We start from the raw sequence: 24186 nt of genomic DNA, 5'->3' as shown, positions 1-24186 counted from the left end.
TATGGGTGAATCACAGATCAATTTTGAATCATCAGATAGTAAGGCAACAGTAAAGCATCAATGGTTTTAATTCATTCATGTGGGCATTTATTGTCCATCCCTAACTGCCCAGAAGGCAGTTAAGAATCAACCACATTGCTGTGGGTCTGGAGTCACATGTAGGTAAGGATGGGTTTTTCCCGACAATCAGCAATGGTTTCATGGTCATGATTAGACTTTTAATTTCAGAAATCTGAATTCAAATTTCACCATCTGCTATGATGAGATGCGCACCCAGGTCCCCAGAACATTACCTGGGTCTCCGGATTAATGGTCTAGCAATAATACTACAAAGTCAACAGCTACCCTCAGTGAGGCATTGATTCCTGCGTCTAAGATTTGAATTTTGAAGTTTAAAGAAGATACTTACAAATATTAAAGTCGGTGATTTGAAAACCAAATGCATGCAGCCAGAAAAGATTTTAAAAATGCAATGTTCAGAGAGCACACTATGGTAGATAAAAAGTACAGTAGCAGTAGACTCAGAAACCATAGAGAAGCTACATTTATAGAAATTACAATAAATAATAAAGTTACTTACAGTGTAGATGACGCTTACTTACCAATTGAGAATTTATCTGATCTTCAGAAAGCCCAGTCCATCTCACAAACCAAGCTTCCATCCATTGACTCAATCTATACTTCTTGCTGCCTTAAAACGGCAATATAATCAGACGCCCCTCCCACCCTGGTTATAATCTCTTCCAACTTCTTCCATTGGGCAGAATACACAAAAGCTTAAACACACGTACCAACAGATTCAAGAATAGCTTCTTCCCCACTTCTGAATGGACTTCTCAAATTTCAAATTTAATGTTGTCCTTGCTGTTTGTGCGCCTTTTCTACAGCTGTAATATTGTATTCCTTGCTTTGTTCTAATATCCATATGCACTTTTTATGGTGTGATCTGTCTGTTCTGCATGCAAAACAAAACTTTTCACTATACCTAGAGATACATGTGACAATAATGAATTAAATCAAATAATAATTAAGTCATTTGTATCTTTGTTTAGAAAATATGATTTAGAAAATAAACATCCACTGGATATTATTTTTTCCCATTTGCTGGATCAAACACTGTTGCACATCATTTGAAACTCACACTGAGATATTCCACAACATTCTAACAATTGTTTTTTAAAAAGTCAGTCTATAGTCTCTACTCCACCATATCTGTGTTCTAAAGAGCAGAATGGCAATGGTACAGAGTTTCTAGCTCTTGTTGTGAAGTACTATTGCAGATAACAATGTGAACTGCATCTCACTTCTGTATTTCTCTTGCTCAGCAGTACATTTAGACAACCTAAGATCAAGATCTCAATAAATGGGTCTTGATTCAGCAACCAATTTATAACAAGATATCCATTGATTACTTCCAAAATTCTAGATTCTGAAACGATTCCCGCAGATTGGACGCTTGTTGATGTTACCCCATTAATTAAGAGGATAAGGTATGGGGAATCCCTGTAGACCCATCAATCTTATATAAGTTGTGGGGAAAAAAACTAGAATTCATCATAAACGATGTGATAAATGGGAAAAAACATCTGATTGGACACCATAAGAAGTATTTGCAAATAGAAGATAGTGAAGTCAATTTTGAAGATGTTAATAACAAAATTGATAAAGGGGAGTTGCTGGATATAATTGAGGGAGATAATGGGAACTGCAGATGCTGGAGAATCCGAGATAACAAAGTGTGGAGTTGGATGAACACAGCAGGCCAAGCAGCATCTTAGGAGCACAAAAGCTGACGTTTCAAGCCTAGACCCTTCATCAGAAAAGGTCTAGGCCCGAAATGTCAGCTTTTGTGCTCTTAAGACGCTGCTTGGCCTGCTGTGTTCATCCAGCTCCACACTTTATTGCTGGATGTAATTATTTGGATTTTTAGATGGCTTTTGATAATGTCCCATACAGGTTATTTAGCAAAATTGAAGCACATGCAATAGGAGATAATGTTCTGGCATGGATTATGGCTTCGCTGACAGACACTAAACAGAGAATTGGAATAAATACGTCATTTTCATGGTGGCAGACTGTGACTAGCGGGGAGAGATAAGGATCAGTATTTGGACTCCTGTTTTGGGTTTAATGGCATATACCAATGATTTGTAGATGGGTATTAAATGTACTATTTCCAAACAGGCAGATTACACAAAGACACAAAGCTAAGCAACAATGTGTTTTGTGAGGAAGATGTAAAATGTTTTCAGGAGGATTTAGATAGGATTAGTAATTGGACAAGAATACAGATGGAAAATAGTGTAGAAAATAAAGGTTTATTCATTTTGGTAGGAAAAACAGATGTGCAAACTATTTCTTCAATTCAGAGAGTTTGGAAAGTGTAGATTTACAAAGGAATTTGGGTGTCCTTGTCAATAAGTCACTGAAAGCTAAAATACTGGTCCAGCAGGTCATTAGAAAAGCGAATGGAACATTGATCTTTATCACAAAAGGATTAGTGGATGGAAGTGAAGAACTGCTTCATTTGTATTGGAGATTGGTTCGGCTACACTTGACATATTGTGCACAGTTTTGATCACTTTAGAATAGAATGTTCAACCAGCCATGATCGTATTGAATGGTACAGCGGGCTCATCAGGCTGAATGGCCGACTCATTCTCCTTTGCTATGCCGTGTAACCAAAACAAGTCAAAACATACACCTTTCCACTATCTAATGGTTGAAAAGAACATAGAGCAGTACAGCACAGTACAGGCCCTTTGGCCCATGACGTTATGCCGATCTACTGTCCTACTCTAAGATCAAACTACCCTGCATACTCTACATGTTACTATCATCCATGTGCCTATCCAAGATTCGCTTAAATGTTCCTAATGTATCTGACTCTACTACCACCGCTGGCAATGCATTCCATGCACCCAATACTCTCTGTGTAAAGAACCTACCTCTTATGTCTCCCCTATAGCTTCCTCCAATCACCTTAAAATTATGCCCCTCATGATAGCCATTTCTGCCCTGGGAAAAAGTCTCTGGCTATCCACTCTATCTATATCTCTCATCACCTTGTGTATGTACACCTCTATCAAGTCACCTCTCATCCTTCTTCGCTCCAATGAGAAAAGCCTGAGCTCCCTTAACCTTTCCTCATAAGGCCTGCACTCCAGTCCAGGCAGCATCCTCGTAAATCTCCTCTGCACTGTCTATAAAGCTTCCACATCCTTCCTATAATGAGGTGGCCAGAACTGGACACAATATTCCAAGCTTTATAGACCTGCAGCATATCCTCACGTCTCTTATACTCAATTCCCCTGCCAATGAAAGCCAACACAACCTTCTTAACAACCCTATCAACTTGGGTAGCAACTTTGAGGGATCTGAGGACATGGACATCAAGATCCCTCTGTTCCTCCACACTGCCAAGATTCCTGCCATTAAGTCTGTATTCTGCATTCAAATTCAACCTTCCAGAGTGAATCACTTCACACTTTTCTGGGTTGAATTACATCTGCCACTTCATCGCCCAGCTTTGCATCCTGTCAATGTCCCATTGCAACCAACAAAGCCCTCCATGCTGTCCACAACTCCACCAACCTTTGTGTCATTGGCAAACTTACTAACCCACCCTTCCACTTACTCATCCAAGTCATTTTATAAAGATGACAAAGAGCAGAGGTCCTAGAACAGATCCCTGCGGAACACCACTGATCACCCAGCTCCGGGCTGAATACTTTCCATCTACTATCACCTTCTGTCTTGTATTGGACGGACAGTTTTGCATGCAGACAGCTAAATTTCCCTGAATTCCATGCCCTCTTACTTTTTTAATGAACCTACCGTGGGGAACCTTATCAAATGCATTGCTAAAATCCATATACACCACATCCACTGCTCTGCATTCAACAATGTGTTGAGTCACATCCTCAAAGAATTCAATAAGGCTTGTGAGGCAATGACCTGCCCCTCACAAAGCCATGCTGACTATTTCTAATTAAACTGTGTTTTTCCAAATAATCATAATTACTCTTTCTCAGAATCCTCTCCAATAATATGCTCCCCACCGAACAAATTACAGATTGGTCTGTAATTTCCAGTATTATCCCTATTCCATTTATTGAACAAGGGAATAACATTTACCACTCTCCAGTCATCTGGTAGTACTCCAGTGGACAACGAGAGCACAAAGATCATCACCAAAGGCACAGCCATGTCTTCCCTCGCTTCCCGTAATCAACCTTGGGCATATACCATCTGACCCAGGGGACATCTATCCGAATGTTTTTCAAAATTTCTAGCACATCCTCCTGCCTAACATCAACCTGTTTGAGCATATCAGCCTGTTTTCATGTTGTCCTCACAAACGTCAAGAACCCTCTCACTGGTGAATTGTGAAATAAAGTATTCATTAAGGACCTCCCCTACCTCCTCCGACTCCATGCATAGGTTCCTTCCACATTCCCTGATCGGCCCTACCCTCGCTCTGGCCATCCTATTGTTCCTCACACAAGTACAGAATGCCTTGGGGTTTTCCTTAATCCTACCTGCCAAGGCTTTTCATGCCCCCTTCCAGCTCTCCCAAGCCCATTCTTTAGTTCATTCCTGACTACCTTGTAATCCTCTAGAGCCCTGTCCGACCCTTAAAGTGAAACCCCAGTGGATTTCTAATCCATTGCCTTAACCACTTGACCATGACTACAGCGCAAAAAAAGAGATGTCAGAAATAAAGATGTAATCATGGCACTTATTGTCACAGAAAATTAAAATCATATAAAAAAAAGCCTTTCTGATTCAGAGCTTCTATTGATCAGTCTTGAAAGCCATGGTTCACACACTCAATTGCCCGTGCTACATATTTTTATTTAATACTATAAAGTAAACTGAAATCTAAATGGCTGCACTGGACAGTTTGATTTGAACAAAAAAAGATTGCACATATCAAGTGCTGAACATATGACTGAACTTTTTCAATGACCATTACTTCCTTAATACTTAAAGAACAACCACCTTTACGGGTTTAAAATTTAACTAATTAACACTAAGATTGTAACGACTACTTTCAGACACTTAGTATCCTTGCTTCTAATTCCCCTTGTCATAGAAAACATTTCCAGAAGGTGAAAAAATGTTGGAACAACTTTTTTATACCATAACAAAGAAATCCAAGATAAAATTATATGCAAGATTAACTTTGTCAAATTATCACTGTATTATATACATCTTCTTTTCTAATTGAGTACCAAGTTTGCTATTTTCAATAGCTAATCTTAATTTTCATCCTTCCCAAGTTTTTTTTTTCAATCCTGTTTTGCAAAGTAGAACTTACAATGTGAGGACTGGTTCCACAGTTTTCTATACCGAGCGACTCATCTAAAATGTAGACCCAGGCAGTTGGCACCAACAAATGAGATAATAGGAATGTTTAATTGCTTCACCAGATATTGACTTCAACTGCAATTAGTGGATAGCAAATAGCAGTAACAACAATGCTACATTTTCCAATTACTTGCTCGTAGAGGGTGAAGCCAATTAGTTTTCCTAACACCTTATTAACATTGGCTATCCTGTGATTTTCTTGACCTTTAAGATCCAAAACTATGACATACAAAAATGCTTCCAATGACCCACCAGATGGATAAAACATACAACATACACCATATAACAAAAATCATTAATTTCCTACTCTGGTCTTAAAAAATGATTTTATAAAATATTCTGAGATAACAAGGTGTACAGCTGGGTGAACACAGCAGGCTAAGCAGCATCAGAGGAGCAGGAAAGCTGACGTTTCAGACAGGGAAAAAACAAATTTTTGAAGAAGGGTCTAGGCCCTTCTTATGTCAGCTTTCCTGCTCCTCTGATGCTGTTGGCCTGCTGTGTTCATCCAGCTCTACACCTTGTTATCTCAGATTCTCCAGCATCTGCAGCTCCTACTATCTCTTTATAAAATATTATTTCTTCCTGTGGACGAGTCAGTATAAATAACATACAAAATGCACTCCATCTTCCAGAGGGAGGCCATCAGACAAGAATGCTGTACTGTGAAAATGAAGCACACCGAAACCAAAAACTTTACATTTCTACCATGATAAATATTTAGTTTCCTTGGTACAAAATGTGAGTCTCTGAATTAAAAGATCAATTTTGCAGAATACCATTGTCTCTTGTTTTAAATCTGCATTTCTTTCTTTGTATATCCATTAGTAAGAGTGGTGAGGTTTTGATGGCAGAAATGAGAAAAGAAGTCTCTATTTACTCAACATATACAATATCACAGTATTACTTCCCTAAAGAAACTCAGCCAATAAGAATTTTATGTATCCAGCACACTGTCTATATCATCCCAAATATAACCAAATTTGTTTCTGTCTATAACACATTAGCAAATGCGTGGGTAAATGTTTCATTCATATTTACAGTATTCACCTTCACTTCTCTGGGGATTATACAGATTTATATGCAAGTGTGCCCAATCCAGTTTATGATGTTAGTGAAGAAGTTTGGCTTCAGGCAACTACCATTGGTTCTTCCTCAGGTCCAGCAATTAAGGCACAGTTTTGATTTCCGCAAACAACAGCATTCTTTTTAGTAGTCATCGTTGCAAATATTGTATCCATCATTCCGAGGACCTCAAGCAGTTCTTCCTGATAATCAATCTCTTTCTCTATGAGGTCTTGCAGCTTCAGGAACTGGTTATCAACCAGTGATGACTCACCAATCACAGAACTATAAATATCTGACAAGGCAAACATAAATTAAAGTCAGAGATATACCACACAAGAACAGACCCTTCAGTCCAACTTGTACTTGCTAACCAGATATCCGAAATAAACCTGGTCCCATTTGCTAGCATTTGGCCCATATCCCTCTAAACCCTTCCTATTCGTATACCCATCCAGATGCCTTCTAAATTTTGTAATTGTACCAGCCTCCACCACTTCCTCTGGCACCTCATTCCATACATGCACCACCCTCTGCATGAAAATGTTGCCCCTTAAATCTTTCCCCTCTCACCCTAAACCTGTACCCTCTAGTTTTGGACTCCCCCATCCCAGGGAAAAGTTCTTGTCCATCTACCCTATCCATGCCCCTCATGATTTTATAAACCTCTATACGGTTACCCCTCAGCCTCAGACTATTTTGCCTCTCCCTATAGCTCAAAGCGTGCCCCCCAAACTCTGGCAACATCCTTGTAAATCTTTTTGAATCCTTTCAAGTTTCACAATATCCCTCCTATTAGCAGGGAGACCAGAATTGCATGCATTACTCCAACAGTGACCTAACGAATGTCTTGTACAGCCACAACATGACCTCCCAACTCCTATACTCAATACACCTACTAATAAAGGCAAGGACACCAAACCTTCTTCACAATCTTATCAACCTGCAATCCAACTTTCAAGAAACTATGAACCTGAAGTCCAAGGTCTCTTTGTTCAGCAACACTACCCAGGACCTTTCATTAAGTGTGTAAGCCCTGTCCTGATTTGCTTTTCCAAAATGCAACACCTCACATTTTTCTAAATTAAATTCCTCCTGCCAATCCTTGGCCCATCTGGTCAAGATCGCACTGTACCCAGAAATAACTTTCTTCACTGTCCAACACACCTCCAAATTTGGTGTCATCTGCAAACTAAATAGGCCATTTCATTATCAACCCTTTTGCTGCAAAATGAAGTTAGGCTCTCTTGATTTCAACTCTTAAAATCTCTTGCATTTTTTGTGAAGTTGCAAACCACTTGGAAATGTTTATTCTTCTTTATTCTACAATACCCAGTCTCCCACACATTAACAGCAACTGACCTGCTTCCAGGTCTCTGTCGATGTTGAGGACTTAGGAATGCAGTTAGGCAATGCCTACTACTATACTCAAAGAGGTTGTTTTCTCTTCTGTTTTCAGTAATTAATCTGCTTTCCATGGTCTTACTGATTTTATATTTACATGTATTGAAAAGCAAATTTGCAGTGTTATTCATCAAATTACTGTTAACAAAATCAAAGCTTATCATCTTGCTGAGGTCCAAACATAGTGTCACAAATACAGTCAAATGTACTGTATTCAAGAGAATGGAATGGAGAAGACAGCAGCAAAACATGTAACTGCAAACAGACAGACTCAAAGATATCCAGAGACAGTAAGAACTGCGATGCTGGAGTCACAGGTAACACAGTGTGGAGCTGGATAAGCACAGCAGGCCAGGCAGCATCAGAGGAGCAGGAAAGTTGACATTTCAGATTGGGACCCTTCTTCAGAAATAGGGGAGGGGGAAGGGAGCTCCGAAATGAATAGCGAGAAGAGGACTGGAGCTGGGAGAGGTAGGTGGGATGGTGATAGGTAAGTGCAAGTAGGCAGTGTAGGCGATTGGTCAGTGAGATGGGAGGACCAGATAGGTGGGAGAAAAGATGGATGGGTTGGTCATGAGGAGATTTTGAAACTGGCAAAGTCCATATTGAGAGCATTGTAGGCTTGGGAGCCTACAACCGAATGGTCTCAATATGGACTTTACCAGTTTCAAAATCTCCCCACCCCCAGCCTCATCCCATGATCAACCCTCCCTCTCATCCCAGCCTCCTTGACCTGATACAACCTGTCCATCTTCTCTCCCACCGATCCACCGCACCCATCCCAATGGCCAATCCCCACCACTGCCTACCTGCACTCACCTATCACCATCCCACCTACCTTTCCAAGCCCTAACCCTCCTCTATTTATTTCAGAGCTCCCTTCCCCCTCCCCCATTTCTGAAGAAAGGTCCTGAACCGAAACTTTAACTTTCCTGCTCCTCTGATGCTGTCTGGCCTGCTGAGCTCCTCCAGATTCAAAAGGTATATAATCTACTACACAATGTGATGTTTACACATAATAAACAAACTATAATTCTTAACTGGTGTTACAAAACCATGATTAGTCAAAATGGAGGGCTTAATCCTAGTACTGTTAAAAGAATTGCAATGTGGAAAATATATTGACTGATAGATGAATAATGCACACATTCACTAGAATGAACATTTATCTTCAGAAACAAAATGAAAATGCTTAAACACTTGCTACAAAGTGGGGTTATTCTCAACCACAGAGCAAGTTCCCATCATGCTGATCCTTCAGGGATGGGGAGAAGGATGGTCCTGATAATGCAAATTTAACAAAAGTAAAATGTTCCTCTGCACTTGAAGTGCACAACATTTAAGAAGAGTAACAGGAGTAGATTTTGAGAAGTACTTTCAAAGAAGAGGGAAATGGAGGTGGACCAAACTACAGAAAGAGTTAGAGAGTTCAGGAAATAGTCAGCTGAAGGCATAACCATCAACACTGAGGCAATGTAAACCGAAAACAAGCAGCAAGAGGCAAGGGGTGAATCTTAGGACTTAGGCAGATGATATAGTGATAATGTCAATGAACCCGGACTAATATGCTGGGACATGGATTCAAATTCCCCATTGGTAGAATTTAAATACAGTTAATAAAAAACAATCACAAGCTAGTCACAGTATTAACAAGCATGAAACAAAAAAGTCCTGGGGAACTTAACAGGTCTGGCATTATCTTTGGAGTGTGAAAATGCGTTGCTGCTTCCAGTTTGATATGACTCTCCTTCAGAACATATTAACTCTAAAGAGTCATAGCAGACTCGAAATGTTAACCCCGTATTTCTCTATTCAAAGATGTTGCCAAAACCTTATGAATTTCTGTAGCATTTTCCATGTTTGTTTCGGATTTCTACGAAACCACAGAAGCATCATTGATTGTCATAAAAACCCACCAGGTTCACTATGTCCTTTACGGACAGAAATCTGCCATTTTTAACTGGTACAGTCTATACGTGATCCACAACCCACATCAATGCGATTGATTCTAAACTGCCCGCTGAAATGGCCCAAGCAAGTCACACATTCAAGGGCAATTAGGTGTGAGCAACAAATAGTGGTTTCATCAGTGACAACATCACAAGAAAACAACTAAAATTTTACAGATGAAGGTGGTTACAGAGGAATTTAAAATAAGGTTGAGAGTTTTTGTGCGTGGGGATTGGGTGAACTATATTTGGTATGAGTTAAGATACAGGCAGAAATCTGAACAGCAAAGTTTCCGAAAGGTGCAAGTTGGAAAGCTAGCCAGAACAGCATTTGGAAAACTGAATCCAAAGGAAACAAAAGCAAGAATGAACTGTGGTAGGCAATGCAAGAAGTGGAGGCAGGCAGATTTGGTGATGGACAGGATATCAGTCAGGAGCTCAATTAAAAATTAAAAGGACACCATGGCTGAACAGCCTGATTCGTGACTTGACCATGCTACATTGCACAGGGATGTGTAGGTGAGGTTGATTAGCCATGGGATATGGGTAGGGGGGGGTGGGATACTCTTTGGGGGTTCAGTGTGGATTCAATGGGCCAGGCCGCCTGCTTTCACATTGTAGGGATTCTATGATCTGTTGATGTCACCAAGGGGCAACATGTTAAAGTCAAACGTTAAAAGGCAAGGTACAAATAACAAAGGAAAACAGTAACTTACCAATAATAATCTCTGCAACATTTATTAGAACAGGTGTAAACCTTGGATCAACAACATTCCTGAAAATACGAAGATAAGCCATTAAATCTCAATTTTCACCAGAAACCCACAAGAGGAAACAGTATTATCAATGTGCCAAATAAACGTCAACATTTATGCTTTTGATTAACATAAGCTATTTGCTAGATGTCTCTTCTTGCATTTGTGCAAGAGCGGCATGTGACAATTTAGGGTGTGAAGGCAGAATTTCAGGCTTCTGATTGCCTTGATAACTGTTAAAACTCTTGACCCATGTGCAACGTCATGTTAATGCAATGCACCATGGCTTATTTTCTGTTAAGAGTGGTAAAGCACGATACTGAAATTGGGGATGCTGCACCACAACTCGCTAATCTCAACTCTTTAATCATTAGAGGAGTTGGCAGCATAATGGTAATCTAACTAGACTGGCACTTTAGAGCTCCAGGCAAACATTCAGGGCTGCAGCAGATGGCAAAATTTTAATTCAAATGAAAGGAAAAATCAGCTTGCCTACTGTCACCCAAATATCCTCAAGAGAAGGAAATCTACCATCTTTGCCTAGTCTAGCCTACATGTGACTTCAGATCCAGACAATGTGTTTCACTCTTCAGCATCCTCTGAAATGACCTACAGCATCAATCAGTTCAAGGACAACTAAAGAGGAGCTACAAAAGTCGCTCTTTTATACACTTACCTCTCATACATTCCGTACAAGAATAAAACAAATTGTTAAAGGTGAGAGAGTTACCAAGTAAATACTATTCTTAAGAACAAGAAAGTTATCCACAGTGTCCTGCCTAAAATATCTCACATATCCCTCAAATTCTCAAAAACAGGTCATCTGTTGCTGTTGCAGTTTGCTGTAAGAAAATTTGACCACTTTTCTGACATTACAACCTGTCGACATTCAAAATTACTTAATTACACTGAAGTGTTTTATGGCATCCTATAGCCATGAAAGGTATCACAAGTCTTTTCTTTAATATTACCCCATGTATATCGAGGCAGTGAAATCAGTCCACTCGGGCATCTACTGGATAACGAAAGAGGTCTGTGCAATGGTCTTGTGCTGCCCAGCTAGGGGGCATGAAAAGTTTGTAGAAAACATGGAAGAAAATTTAATAACTTGGGTCTTTCCCACAAGAGAAGTAAGAGTGGGAGACAGCAGTTCTATTGGTAATATCAATGCAATCTGGGTGAAAGAGATAATTGAATTTTAAACACAAGTGTGTTACACCCAAATCATTTACACTTGTATTTTCTGAAACCAGAGCAAGGAATTAAGAGTTGAGCCATCTAATTGTGTACATTCATACCTAAAGTGTACATGCAAAGATGAAGCCTCATTACCTGATAAGGAAGCTAAGGAGAACGCTGAGCTGTTTTTCATCTCTTCCTGCAAGTGCATTTTGAAGTACACCGCGCCGGTTAAGTTCTTGCATTACACCTGTGGTAACCTCTGGCGTCTTTACCCTGACTTTTGACTGCAACATAATATGACTCAGTTTAGAACAGTGCATATGTCCAAATTTACACTAAACCTACACACTATAACATAAATGAAATGGTGAATTAAGAAGGCATCATTGAAAGGTGCACAATATTAAAATATCATGAAAGTTTGACCTGTGAGAAATTAAATACAGTATACCCAATTCTAGTTCAACGTGTTTACTTAATGAACAGTTCAGTCATATTGACCAGAAAAGTTCCCCGTCTGTGCAAGCATGTGAAGTGTGCTGTAGAACATAGAACATAACAGTACAGTACAAGCCCTTCGGCTCTCGAAGTTGTGCCAACCTGTCATACCAATCTGAAGCCCATCTAACCAACACTATTCCATGTCCGTCCATATGCTTGTCCAACGACGACTTAAATGTACTTAAAGTTGGTGAATCTACTACCGTTGCAGGCAAAGCGTTCCATACCCTTACTACACTCTGAGTAAAGAAACTACCTCTGACATCTGTCCTATATCTTTCACCCTTCAATTTAAAGCTATGCCCCCTCGTGCTTGCCGTCACCATCCTAGGAAAAAGGCTCTCCCTATCCACCCTATCTAACCTTCTGATTATCTTATATGTCTCACTTAAGTCACCTCTTGACCTTCTTCTCTCTAACAAAAACAGCCTCAAGTCCCTCAGCCTTTCCTCATAAGATCTTCCCTCCATACCAGACAACATCCTAGCAAATCTCCTCTGCACCCTTTCCAAAGCTTCCACATCCTTCTTATAATGCGGTGACCAGAACTGTTCGCAATACTCCAAGTGCGGCCGCACCAGAGTTTTGTACAGCTGCAGCATAACCTCATGGTTCCGGAACTCGATCCCTCTATTAATAAAAGCTAAAACACTGTATGCCTTCTTAACAACCCTGTCAACCTGGGTGGCAACTTTCAAGGATCTGTGTACATGGACACCGAGGTCTCTCTGCTCATCTACACTACCAAGAATCTTACCATTAGCCCAGTACTTTGTCTTCTGGTTACTCCTACCAAAGTGCATCACCTCACACTTGTCCGCATTAAACTCCATTTGCCACCTCTCAGCCCAGCTCTGCAGCTTATCTATGTCTCTCTGCAACCTACAACATCCTTCGTCACTATCCACAACTCCACCGACCTTCGTGTCGTCTGCAAATTTACTAACCCATCCAGGTCGTTTATAAAAATGACAAACAGCAGTGGACCCAACACCGACCCTTGCGGTAAACCACTAATAACTGGACTCCAGGATGAACATTTCCCATCAACCACCACCCTCTGTCTACTTTCAGCAAGCTAATTTCCTGTCCAAACTGCTATATCTCCCACAATCCCATTCCTCCGCATTTTGTACAATAGCCTACTGTGGGGAACCTTATCGAACGCCTTGCTGAAATCCATATACACACATCAACCGGTTTACTTTCATCTACCTGTTTGGTCACCTTAAATCATGTTCATGATTTAATTTCAGAAAAAGAGGGTCTGTTCCCAGAACGGTTGCTGAACCATTTAGAGAGAAAATAGATGCATAGAAAACCAGTTCGAATTGTGACATTTTTGAACTGAAGTTGTTGATTGGAATTGCAAGGACAAAATCTCATTAAAAAGGGTATTGACACTTATGTATTAGCTTTAACGTGACAAGGCAAGTTTAATTTGTAATTAATGTTCTAATGCAGCAACTTCACAAAATTGAAGATGATGAAGGTGGGGCACCATTTTTCCCAACGGCACAAATCGTGAACAGCTTGCAGCACTTCACAAGTTCTCTCTTCCTTGCCACAGGCTGCTGGATCTACATGTTAACAGCAATGTACATCATTAAATTTACTGCTGTTCTGGCAGCAAAATCAGGGCATTATTTTTAAAACCAGAACAATTCACGCTGAAATTGAGAATCCATTTCAAAGTTGAGAAATAAATCTAAACTCCGTTCATTACACTGTGTAATTCACTGCAGAAAAAAATCATGTAGCACTGCCTTACAAACCAAAGATGTTGTACAGTGAAGTCAAAGAGACCTCTTTACCTCCAAAACAGCATCAAGTGCAAGAGAAACTTGGAAACTTTTCAATAGTTTGTCGTACTTCTTCAGGTGAAACCTCACTGGCTTACTGACCAAAAGATCATCCTGTAATAAAATTAACATGAAAATAAATTAGTTGCAGGATATTAATGAAAATATAAAATGCTGGATAATATTTTAGCAAAGAATGATAATATTTCAAAGAACATAATAAGAATTCATACTTTCATCATGAAATGAGATCCATTTATTTGTAAACATGGAAAATATGTGAATGTTATTGAAAAAAGAGCTTTCAGAAATGAGCCACATCCAAATGGCAACAGTGAATTGCAGAGTAAGATGCAAGTGTCGAAGTCAAGACACATTATTTAACGTAACAAAACCAAGAGTGGAAGTCCAAACAACAGACAATGATTAGAATTTACAAGTAGGCAAGCATGGGTGAGGTGGGGTGGACAGAAACAGTAAATGCATATAGCAAAGGTCGCAAATCAATATCCAGATGAACATGGTTTCAAAAAGGATTGTTTGAGGACAGTTCTGTAAAAATTTTCCTGTAAATTTTTTGTGTTAAACCTTGAAGAATTTTCTGTCCACTTTAATAGGTGTTCCATTGCATTTCACAAACAAAACCAAAATTAAGTAAATCTGATCACAAAAAGAGAAAGTTCAACATACAATGTGGAGCATCAGTTATTGGTCACATGCCAAAGTACATTATTTAAGATATTTCTACAAGTAGACAAACAAAATAAAAAAGCCATTATTATACATGCTGTATAAACATTTCACCTTTTTTGGCATGTAATCTTTTCCTTTTACGAAATATCTGTAAGATGGTCCCCTTTTCCTGTTTCCTTGCTTATTTTCATTGCGTTTCCGATGACGGATATTCAAGACACTGTTAGTCATTCCAACAACAATAGCTTCATCTTCAGGCTAGAATAAAATTTAAATTAAGGAATGTATTTTTGTAACAGTGGACTGAACCACTAGCATTCATTAATTTTCTTAACCTGCATACTGCAGAAGAAATGTGATGTTAAAATTGGCTTCACCACAGTAATAAATTTTACTGTACATTTGGTGTTATAAATGAGTAACAAGGTGTAGAGTTGGATGAACATTGCAGGCTAAGCGGCATCAGAGGAGCAGGAAGGCTGACATTTCGGCTCTTCAAGAAGGGTCCAGACCCGAAACGTCAGCTGTCCTGCTCCTCTGATGCTGCTTGCCTGCTATGTTCATCCAGCTCTACACCTTGTTATCTCAGATTCTCCAGCATCAGCAGTTCCTACTGTCTCTGAATCAATATTATAAATGGTTCAGTTGTTGTAAAATACTTTAAGTGACTCTGCATATGCTTAGAAAAGATCATAATTACCCATGAAGTTACAAATGCATATCATACTTACTGCTAAAGACAAGCTCAAAATAGCTGCTGCGTAATCCAGACTATGGACTACTTTGTACGTGGATGTACTGTAGATTTTCACATGCCTGCAAATTTAAAGTTTAAAATATTATAAGCTTATAAGTAAATAAAGCTTAATTCTTGTATTATGAATGGGAGGTTTTATAAGATGGTTATGTTTTGGACTGTCTGTGTCTCTCAGGATGCCCCAGACAAGGGGATGGTATGAAGGTGTGTTGGACTCTGCCCAGCGATATGCCAGATGATGGTCCCCCTAGCGACAGAAAGTTCAGGTCAAGATTTAGCGAAACTAAGTAGTACACTTCACACTTGTACACAGTGGGCGAGCTGTTCTTGTTTGTGTAGATTCCAGGCACTCTGATTAAAAAGAAATCTGAACACAGAGTGATTGATAATTATTCTCTCTCTTCAGAAGAATCAGAGGATGAACAGCTGATATTGTCTGTTAACTTCCAAAGAGAATGCAGATAGTAAGGTGAGAAAACAGAACCTGTGGAAATATAAGGACCTGGAAAGATTTAACCTGTTGAGGCCACCGAAAAGCATGTTTAAGTGAGCCATATAGCTGGAGATGTTTCCAGAATTCTCAGAAGACTGGGAAGAAGTTTTGACGGTCACTAGGCATTACAGCACAGCACAACAGACAGGGGAGAATACATTGGAAGCGGAGAACAATTTTGGACTGTTCCTGTAAAGACTGCAATTATGCAGAAACTGAAAAAATATGTATAAATGCAATTTGGGATGTTTTTGCAATAATTTAGGGTTTTAATGGGGTTAGGATGAGGGTTAGAGTTTGGCAACATAATGTTTAGCTAACGTTGAATTTATCCTACTTGCTAGAATAAAGTCTTACAAGTTAATATTGTGGGTTCCTTCATATTGGTCACTGTGAATTCAGATTTTTTTTTAAGTCATTGTTCTCTACCAGGACTGCAAGTACTTGGGGGGAAAAAACACTTTCATCATATGCGTAAAACGCCAACATTACAATTATATTCACCATAAAAGTTTTATATACGTAAGCTCTTCAATTACAAAATCACAGACTTTTAAAGCACCGAAAGAGGACTGTCAGTCCACTACAACTGCACGTTCTAGGAGAGTTATCCATTGCCTTTCTTGTTTTTAAATTTTTGTCCACTCCACTTTAAAAGCAACTATCAGTTTCTGTTTCTACCACCACAAATCTTGATTTGTAAACTATCAGCATGTAATCTAGCATGGTTTTATATGGACTGCATTGGAAATTTCTATTTACAAACTCAATTTTAAACAAACCAGAAAAAACCTATTTTAGAAAAAAAAACAGGAACTACATCATGCACATGCAGATACTACTTCAATTCCGTTGAATTGATAAACAGCTTCCTACCTATCAAGTGAGCCTGACAGCAGCCTCTGTCCTGAGCTATTTAGACATAAGCAGGTGACGGTCTTGTGGTGGTTTCGTAACGAAACCAGCAGCTGTCCTCCTTTCAACATATCCCACACTTTAACATACCGCCCACCTTTGTGAAAAGAAAATGCAGTCAATTAGGTGGACAAGTTAACCAACATGTACTTATACACTTGTGAAATGGTCGATGTCATGTAAAAGTTAACACCAACCTTTGGTGAAAAATTTATTCAATTTTTTCATACACCTTGTGCATAAATCAACCTGCAGCATTTGGTGAAAATAAAATGCAAACTCCCTATATTTACTACCCACTCACTGTGGAAGTTAAACTGATCATACAGTAAACTATTTGATAGAATCGCAGAAGAGCACATTGAAAGCAACTGTTCAGTTTCTCAGATCTGCACATTTCAACACATGTCAAGGCTAGCACCTCTTGAATGCATGCTACTTTTGGGGGTAGTAATAGGAGAGGTGGGGATGAATGGGAACAGTCTCCAACATGGCAAATCTGCAATCGTGAAACAATGGAAGAAGGTGGATTTCAACCTCTCCATAATGTTGTGTAAAAGCTGGCCCTTTACTTCTACAATGAAAATTTCATCTTAGAAACTCAAGCTTTATTCAGTTATCTCAAGTACATAAAAGGTATAGTTATCAAGACGGTGGGCAAGTTTCATTACAAATTGGTGAACGATAACTAGATTTCATAAAGGAATATAGTAAAAGAAATTCACAAGCTACATTGAAGTTGATACTCAAAATGTCCATAGCTACAGCAGGGCCTTTGCAATTGTAGAAAAAATTACAAAAGAAACAAAAACATTTTATGGACTGTGAAGACTGGAAATATGCTAATAAGCGTTGGTCTATTTTCCAGGCTACATGGCACCTTAAAAGGTACCTGAGGCCATAGATTGATCAACTGACAACGGAGACCATGCATTAGGGGAAAAAGATGTGAATGGCAGTCAATTTAATGAAAACTAGTAGGCTGCCTTAGCTGGCTCCTTCATGTTTGCCACCACAGCTAATTTAAAAACACCGCTCATTAAGGACACTAAATTTCTAAACAACTAAAGTATACTGACCTGCTGATACTAGAAGTCCACCTGATGGAAAAAGCAACACACTCTCTACTGGCTGTCCATGTTCCATAGTTATTACACTTTTATCCATACGAGCATCAAACATTTTCACCGTATGATCATAAGAACCTGTGAATAAGATGAATATTAGAGATTACTGGGAGACTAGATTCCATGTATAGTACAAAAATGGCACAATGTTGTTCACATTGATGCATACATTGAAGCAGTCTACGCCCAAACGTAACCAGACTTCGACAACATTCAAGCTTGGTCTGATATTCGGCAAGTAGTAATGGTGCCGCAGAGCAATATCTATCTCCAGCAAGAGAGAATCCAACCATCGCCACTTGAGATTCAATGGCATCAGCACAGCTGAATCCTCAGCTAAGCACATCCTGGGGTTACCACTGAGACATCCATATAAATACCTGTAGCCATAAAGCAGGCCGAGTCCAGGAATCTTGTCGTGTGTAATTATCCACTAAGTCCTCAAAGCCTGTTCAACCTACAAAGCAGAAGTCACAAGAGTGTAATACAACACTCTCCACCTGCCTGGATGAGTGTAGCTCTAATCAATGCTCAAGATGCTCGCTGGACCAAGCAACAACTTGATTGACACCCAAGTAACTCCCTCTGCCACCAATACACAGTGGCAGTAGCGTGTAAAGATGCACTGCAATAAGTAACTAAGGATCATTAGATTGTACTTTCCAAACTAGCGTCTCTACCACTTAGACACAGGGACACCAAAATCTGCATGCTCCCCTCTAAGCCACATAATATCCTGATTAAGCAATATACCATTACTCTTTCACTGTTACAGAGTCAAAACCTGGAACTCCCACTCCATAGCACTGTGAACATCCCACTAAATGGACGGCAGCATTTTAAAGAGGCTGTTTACCAATACCTTCACAATGGCAATTAGACACGGGTAATAAGTACTGATCTAGTCAGTGACGTCCAACTCCAATTAACTTTTTTAAAATCCCAACTCAAAGAATAGTGATTAGTAAAAAGATTTTGTTCCATTTCAACACAAGCATGTAATTGCCGTAGGAGCAACTAGAGCATAAAGAGCAGAAGCATGAAATTATATTGCACTTACAAACAGCCAAACACTGAAAAACTGACTGGAATGTATTAGCATCCAAGGAGTCAGGCACATTGAGTGAAGAGGTGATGTTGAGGAGTTGTTTGCGTAGAAGTAGAAACAAAGAAAGAAATGATTACTGAACACAATTACTTGCAGATTGTTGTTCCAATAGTAATTACATACCTGTAACAAACAGGTCTGCATTCAAATTGCTGGTACAACCGCATCGTATATAATCAGTGTGTTCTGTAAAGGAGTGAAGCTCTGTCGAACTCGGAATATCCCAAAGCCGGACTGAATAATCATCTGATCCAGACATCAAACGATATTTGTCAGAGGTGAATGCAGTGACTTGAACTGCTCTGAAAAATAGATTTTATTGAGACTCAGTGATCTTTTGTACCTACAAAATTTTTATAAAGGATAAACAAATTTATTTTGGATTTTAATCATGGAATCGGGGCTCTCTCCACTTGCCATTCTATCTGATGAAAAGTCATCAATCTGAAAAGTTAATTGTGTCTCTGAAATTCTGTCTGACCTGCTGCCTCCTAATATTTTCCTTTTTTTTTCAGATTGTTAGCATCCAAGTTATTTTGTTTTTGCCTAATTTTAACCAGATTAGAACTTCTCATGACCTGCTTTTAATGGCAGAAAAACATTACAGAAGTGAGTAAGAGGAAGGCGCAGCGGGAATAAATTCTGGATTGCTGTGAAAAGATGCTGGCAGACATAATAAGCCAAATCACCTTCATTTTACAAGATTTCTCAAAATTTCAACTTCTATGATCCAGTGACTTTCACAACCAAACATTTCAGCCATCCATTTGTTCTGATCAGCTTTACAGCTCATGCTGGAGCCATCGTTTCCTGGCCTTTGACGCATAACTCCCAGGTAAAAGTTGGAACACAAAATGAACTAATCTTCACTGGGCCAAACAAAATTTGGAACTCGGGTGTAAAAGAGAATATCTACTCTAAGCAAAATATTGCTTTACACATTTCTTCCAAAGTGAAACCTCACTTTCAAAATGAAGTCTTTTGTACAGACAAAGCAGAACCTTTGTTAACAAATGCCCATCAAAACTTTTACATGTGCATACATAACTGTACTTAGTCAGACATAAATTACCTTCTCCTTTAAATCCAGTTTCAGCAAACAACTTACTTAGTGTGTCCACTGTATTGTCTAAGAGCTGCTCGACCACCAACATCAAAAAGGCGAACAATACCATCCTCACTGCCTGCAGCAAGCAGCTTTCCATCATCCCTGTATGTACCACAATATGCTGTGTCCTTAAATCTGGAGAATGTTTTTAAGGGTTCTTGAGAATATCGACCATATATGTTGATCTAAACCAAAAAAATGTAGTTGTTATTAAACCTATCCAGCAGGACCTTCATTGCAGCAGCTGATTTAAACAATGTGTGAGAAAGGTATCAAGTCATACAAGTTACCAAGTTTCTTATTCAAAACCCTAACTGAGCACCACCTGACCTTACCCCTAGACTTATACACAATAAGATCAAGATCACAATAAGATCAAGATCACAATAAGACATCAAGATGGAAAACACTGACAGACTCTGGTCATATTACTGCACCCATCATGTCCTCTCTTTTGCAAGCAGCTCAATTTCCCAACAAATAGGAGGCCAAAGAGTGTACTGTGATGTAAAGTATGAAATCTACATTTAGGTTTGTACCACTCAGAATCATAGACTTATACAGCACAGAAACAGATGCTTCATCTTCTTTTATAATTGGCATTTTGAGGTAATGGCATATGAGTTTAGATCTAAGTGAATAAAGGGGTTTAATGATTAACTTGCCCATACTTCTGGAGCCATGTCTTTTTAAAAATCAGTGCAAAAGGGAGAATCCTGTAGGTGATAATTTGTTTGCATCGGCAGTGACAGCATAAACGTTGAGTATTAACTTGCTTTCAGCGAGCAGGATCAGGAATTGATCTTTCTTCGTAGGCAAAAACACAGCTTGGAAAGCTTTCGATTTCAGTTTGCAGAAATCTTGATTCAAGTGAAATAGTTCCTCCTAGAGAAAGGAGTTAGTTCAGAAAATTCGGAAATAATTTACCTCAGGTTTTTGTTTGAACATTCCGGACCGGGGTGCTTGGTTAGAACACTTAAGAGTTTTTACAACTTCAAATAACACTAAGTTTTGCTGTGTGACTTGTCAAGGAATGGGCTGCTAAATTCTCAAGACCATGAACTGAAAAAAAAGTTGTCAAACTACAGATGTGACAGAGAATTATCTCTAGTGTTTGAGTCCTGTAAAAGATGATGTTGGAATACATGGGATTATATTTTTACTGTATGTTTCAAAATATTTCAAACTGTGCTATATGCAAATAGGGCGGTATAGTTACACAATAGTTAGTGCTGCTGCCTCAGTTTGGGTTCGATTCCAGCCTTGGGAGACCGCGTGACTTTGCACATTCTCCCCATGTCTGCTAGGTTTTCTCTCACAGTCCAAGATGTGCAGGTTAGATGGACTGGCCATTCTAAATTGCCCCTTAGCGTCCAGGGATTAGCCACTGCATGGTGAGGGGATGGTTGGGTCTGTATTGGATGCTCTTCAAAAGATTGGTGCAGACTTGATGGGCCAAATGGGCTCTAGCTGTACTGTAGGGATTCTGTGTTTATGTAAACAGCTCTGGTTTATTCTGCTTTAATTCATTCATGGGACATGGGTGTCACTGGTTGGTCCAGCATTTATTGCCATAAGGGTAATGAAGTGTCACCCATTCTGTTGTGGGTCTGGAGTCACATATACGCCATACAAGTTTCCTTCCCTCAAGGACATTTGCGAACCATTTGGGTTTTTCTGAAAACTATTCCAGGGTCATCATTAGACCCTTAATTCTATATTTTTATTCAATTCAGATTCTAAAACCTGCCATGGCTGTATTTGAATCCATGTCCCCATATGATTACTTGGGTCCCTGGATTAATAGCCTTACAATAATGCCACTTGGTCACGTATTCTACATTATCTTCTTTTCTTTTGCATAATCAATTTCTAGTTTATCGTTAAAACCAAATTGCAGTATTGCATACTTGTGTTTCAATGAAAGTCCGCCTCAATAAATAAAAAAAATCAAGCCAAATTTCAGCCTGGGATCTGACTTGTGCAGTATTAACATCAGCTGGGATCATAAAAATACATGAGGTAGGATACTCAATTAACAAATATGGCTTCAGTGCTTTTAAGATAATAAAATGTGAGGCTGGATGAACACAGCAGGCCAAGCAGCATCTCAGGAGCACAAAAGCTGACGTTTCGGGCCTAGACCCTTCATCAGAGAGGGGGATGGGGGGAGGGAACTGGAATAAATAGGGAGAGAGGGGGAGGCGGACCGAAGATGGAGAGCAAAGAAGATAGGTGGAGAGGGTGTAGGTGGGGAGGTAGGGAGGGGATAGGTCAGTCCAGGGAAGATGGACAGGTCAAGGAGGTGGGATGAGGTTAGTAGGTAGCTGGGGGTGCGGCTTGGGGTGGGAGGAAGGGATGGGTGAGAGGAAGAACCGGTTAGGGAGGCAGAGACAGGTTGGACTGGTTTTGGGATGCAGTGGGTGGGGGGGAAGAGCTGGGCTGGTTGTGTGGTGCAGTGGGGGGAGGGGATGAACTGGGCTGGTTTAGGGATGCAGTGGGGGAAGGGGAGATTTTGAAACTGGTGAAGTCCACATTGATACCATATGGCTGCAGGGTTCCCAGGCGGAATATGAGTTGCTGTTCCTGCAACTTTCGGGTGGCATCATTGTGGCAGTGCAGGAGGCCCATGATGGACATGTCATCAAGAGAATGGGAGGGGGAGTGGAAATGGTTTGCGACTGGGAGGTGCAGTTGTTTGTTGCGAACTGAGCGGAGGTGTTCTGCAAAGCGGTCCCCAAGCCTCCGCTTGGTTTCCCCAATGTAGAGAAAGCCGCACCGGGTACAGTGGATGCAGTATACCACATTGGCAGATGTGCAGGTGAACCTCTGCTTAATGTGGAATGTCATCTTGGGGCCTGGGATGGGGGTGAGGGAGGAGGTGTGGGGACAAGTGTAGCATTTCCTGCGGTTGCAGGGGAAGGTGCCGGGTGTGGTGGGGTTGGAGGGCAGTGTGGAGCGAACAAGGGAGTCACGGAGAGAGTGGTCTCTCCGGAAAGCAGACAGGGGTGGGGATGGAAAAATGTCTTGGGTGGTGGGGTCGGATTGTAAATGGCGGAAGTGTCGGAGGATAATGCGTTGTATCCGGAGGTTGGTAGGGTGGTGTGTGAGAACGAGGGGGATCCCACCGAACTCATCTCCGCCTATCTGGACTCCATTTTCTCCCCTTTGGTCCAGGAACTCCCCACCTATGTCCGTGACACCACCCACGCCCTCCACCTCCTCCAGGACTTCCAATTCCCTGGCCCCCAACACCTCATATTCACCATGGACGTCCAGTCCCTGTACACCTGCATTCCGCATGGAGATGGCCTCAAGGCCCTCCGCTTCTTCCTGTCCCGCAGGCCCGACCAGGCCCCCTCCACCGACACTCTCATCCGCCTAGCGGAACTCGTCCTCACACTCAACAACTTCTCTTTTGACTCCTCCCACTTCCTACAGACTAAGGGGGTGGCCATGGGCACCCGCATGGGCCCCAGCTATGCCTGCCTCTTTGTAGGTTACGTGGAACAGTCCATCTTCCGCACCTACACAGGCCCCAAACCCCACCTCTTCCTCCGGTACATTGATGACTGTATCGGCGCCGCCTCTTGCTCCCCAGAGGAGCTCGAACAGTTCATCCACTTCACCAACACCTTCCACCCCAACCTTCAGTTCACCTGGGCCATCTCCAGCACATCCCTCACCTTCCTGGACCTCTCAGTCTCCATCTCAGGCAACCAGCTTGTAACTGATGTCCATTTCAAGCCCACCGACTCCCACAGCTACCTAGAATACACCTCCTCCCACCCACCCTCCTGCAAAAACTCCATCCCCTATTCCCAATTCCTCCGCCTCCGCCGCATCTGCTCCCACGATAAGACATTCCACTCCCGCACATCCCAGATGTCCAAGTTCTTTAAGGACCGCAACTTCCCCCCCACGGTGATTGAGAACGCCCTTGACCGCGTCTCC

At 40.6% G+C, this 24186-nt stretch overlaps 1 protein-coding gene across 1 annotated transcript in view; it reads right to left on the bottom strand.

Moving 5' to 3' along the window:
* Nucleotides 1-1876: 1876 nt before the first annotated feature.
* The window catches only part of utp15 (UTP15 small subunit processome component), a 37079-nt gene continuing 14769 nt past the window's right edge, over nucleotides 1877-24186 (bottom strand). The window contains exons 4-13 of the mRNA XM_059644797.1: nucleotides 20233-20417; nucleotides 19248-19426; nucleotides 17969-18094; nucleotides 16851-16986; nucleotides 15456-15540; nucleotides 14836-14982; nucleotides 14044-14145; nucleotides 11879-12012; nucleotides 10508-10566; nucleotides 1877-6733 (exon numbers count right to left, since the gene is read on the bottom strand). Of these exons, the coding sequence (XP_059500780.1) occupies nucleotides 6504-6733; nucleotides 10508-10566; nucleotides 11879-12012; nucleotides 14044-14145; nucleotides 14836-14982; nucleotides 15456-15540; nucleotides 16851-16986; nucleotides 17969-18094; nucleotides 19248-19426; nucleotides 20233-20417 (1383 nt within the window). The 3' untranslated portion in view covers nucleotides 1877-6503. The remainder of the gene's footprint in view (nucleotides 6734-10507; nucleotides 10567-11878; nucleotides 12013-14043; nucleotides 14146-14835; nucleotides 14983-15455; nucleotides 15541-16850; nucleotides 16987-17968; nucleotides 18095-19247; nucleotides 19427-20232; nucleotides 20418-24186) is intronic.

This window comes from Stegostoma tigrinum, chromosome 3 (genome assembly GCF_030684315.1).
Source record: "Stegostoma tigrinum isolate sSteTig4 chromosome 3, sSteTig4.hap1, whole genome shotgun sequence".
NCBI lineage: Eukaryota > Metazoa > Chordata > Chondrichthyes > Orectolobiformes > Stegostomatidae > Stegostoma > Stegostoma tigrinum.
The sequence above is the reverse complement of the archived record's forward strand: the minus strand, read 5'-3'. Positions and strand labels throughout refer to the sequence as shown.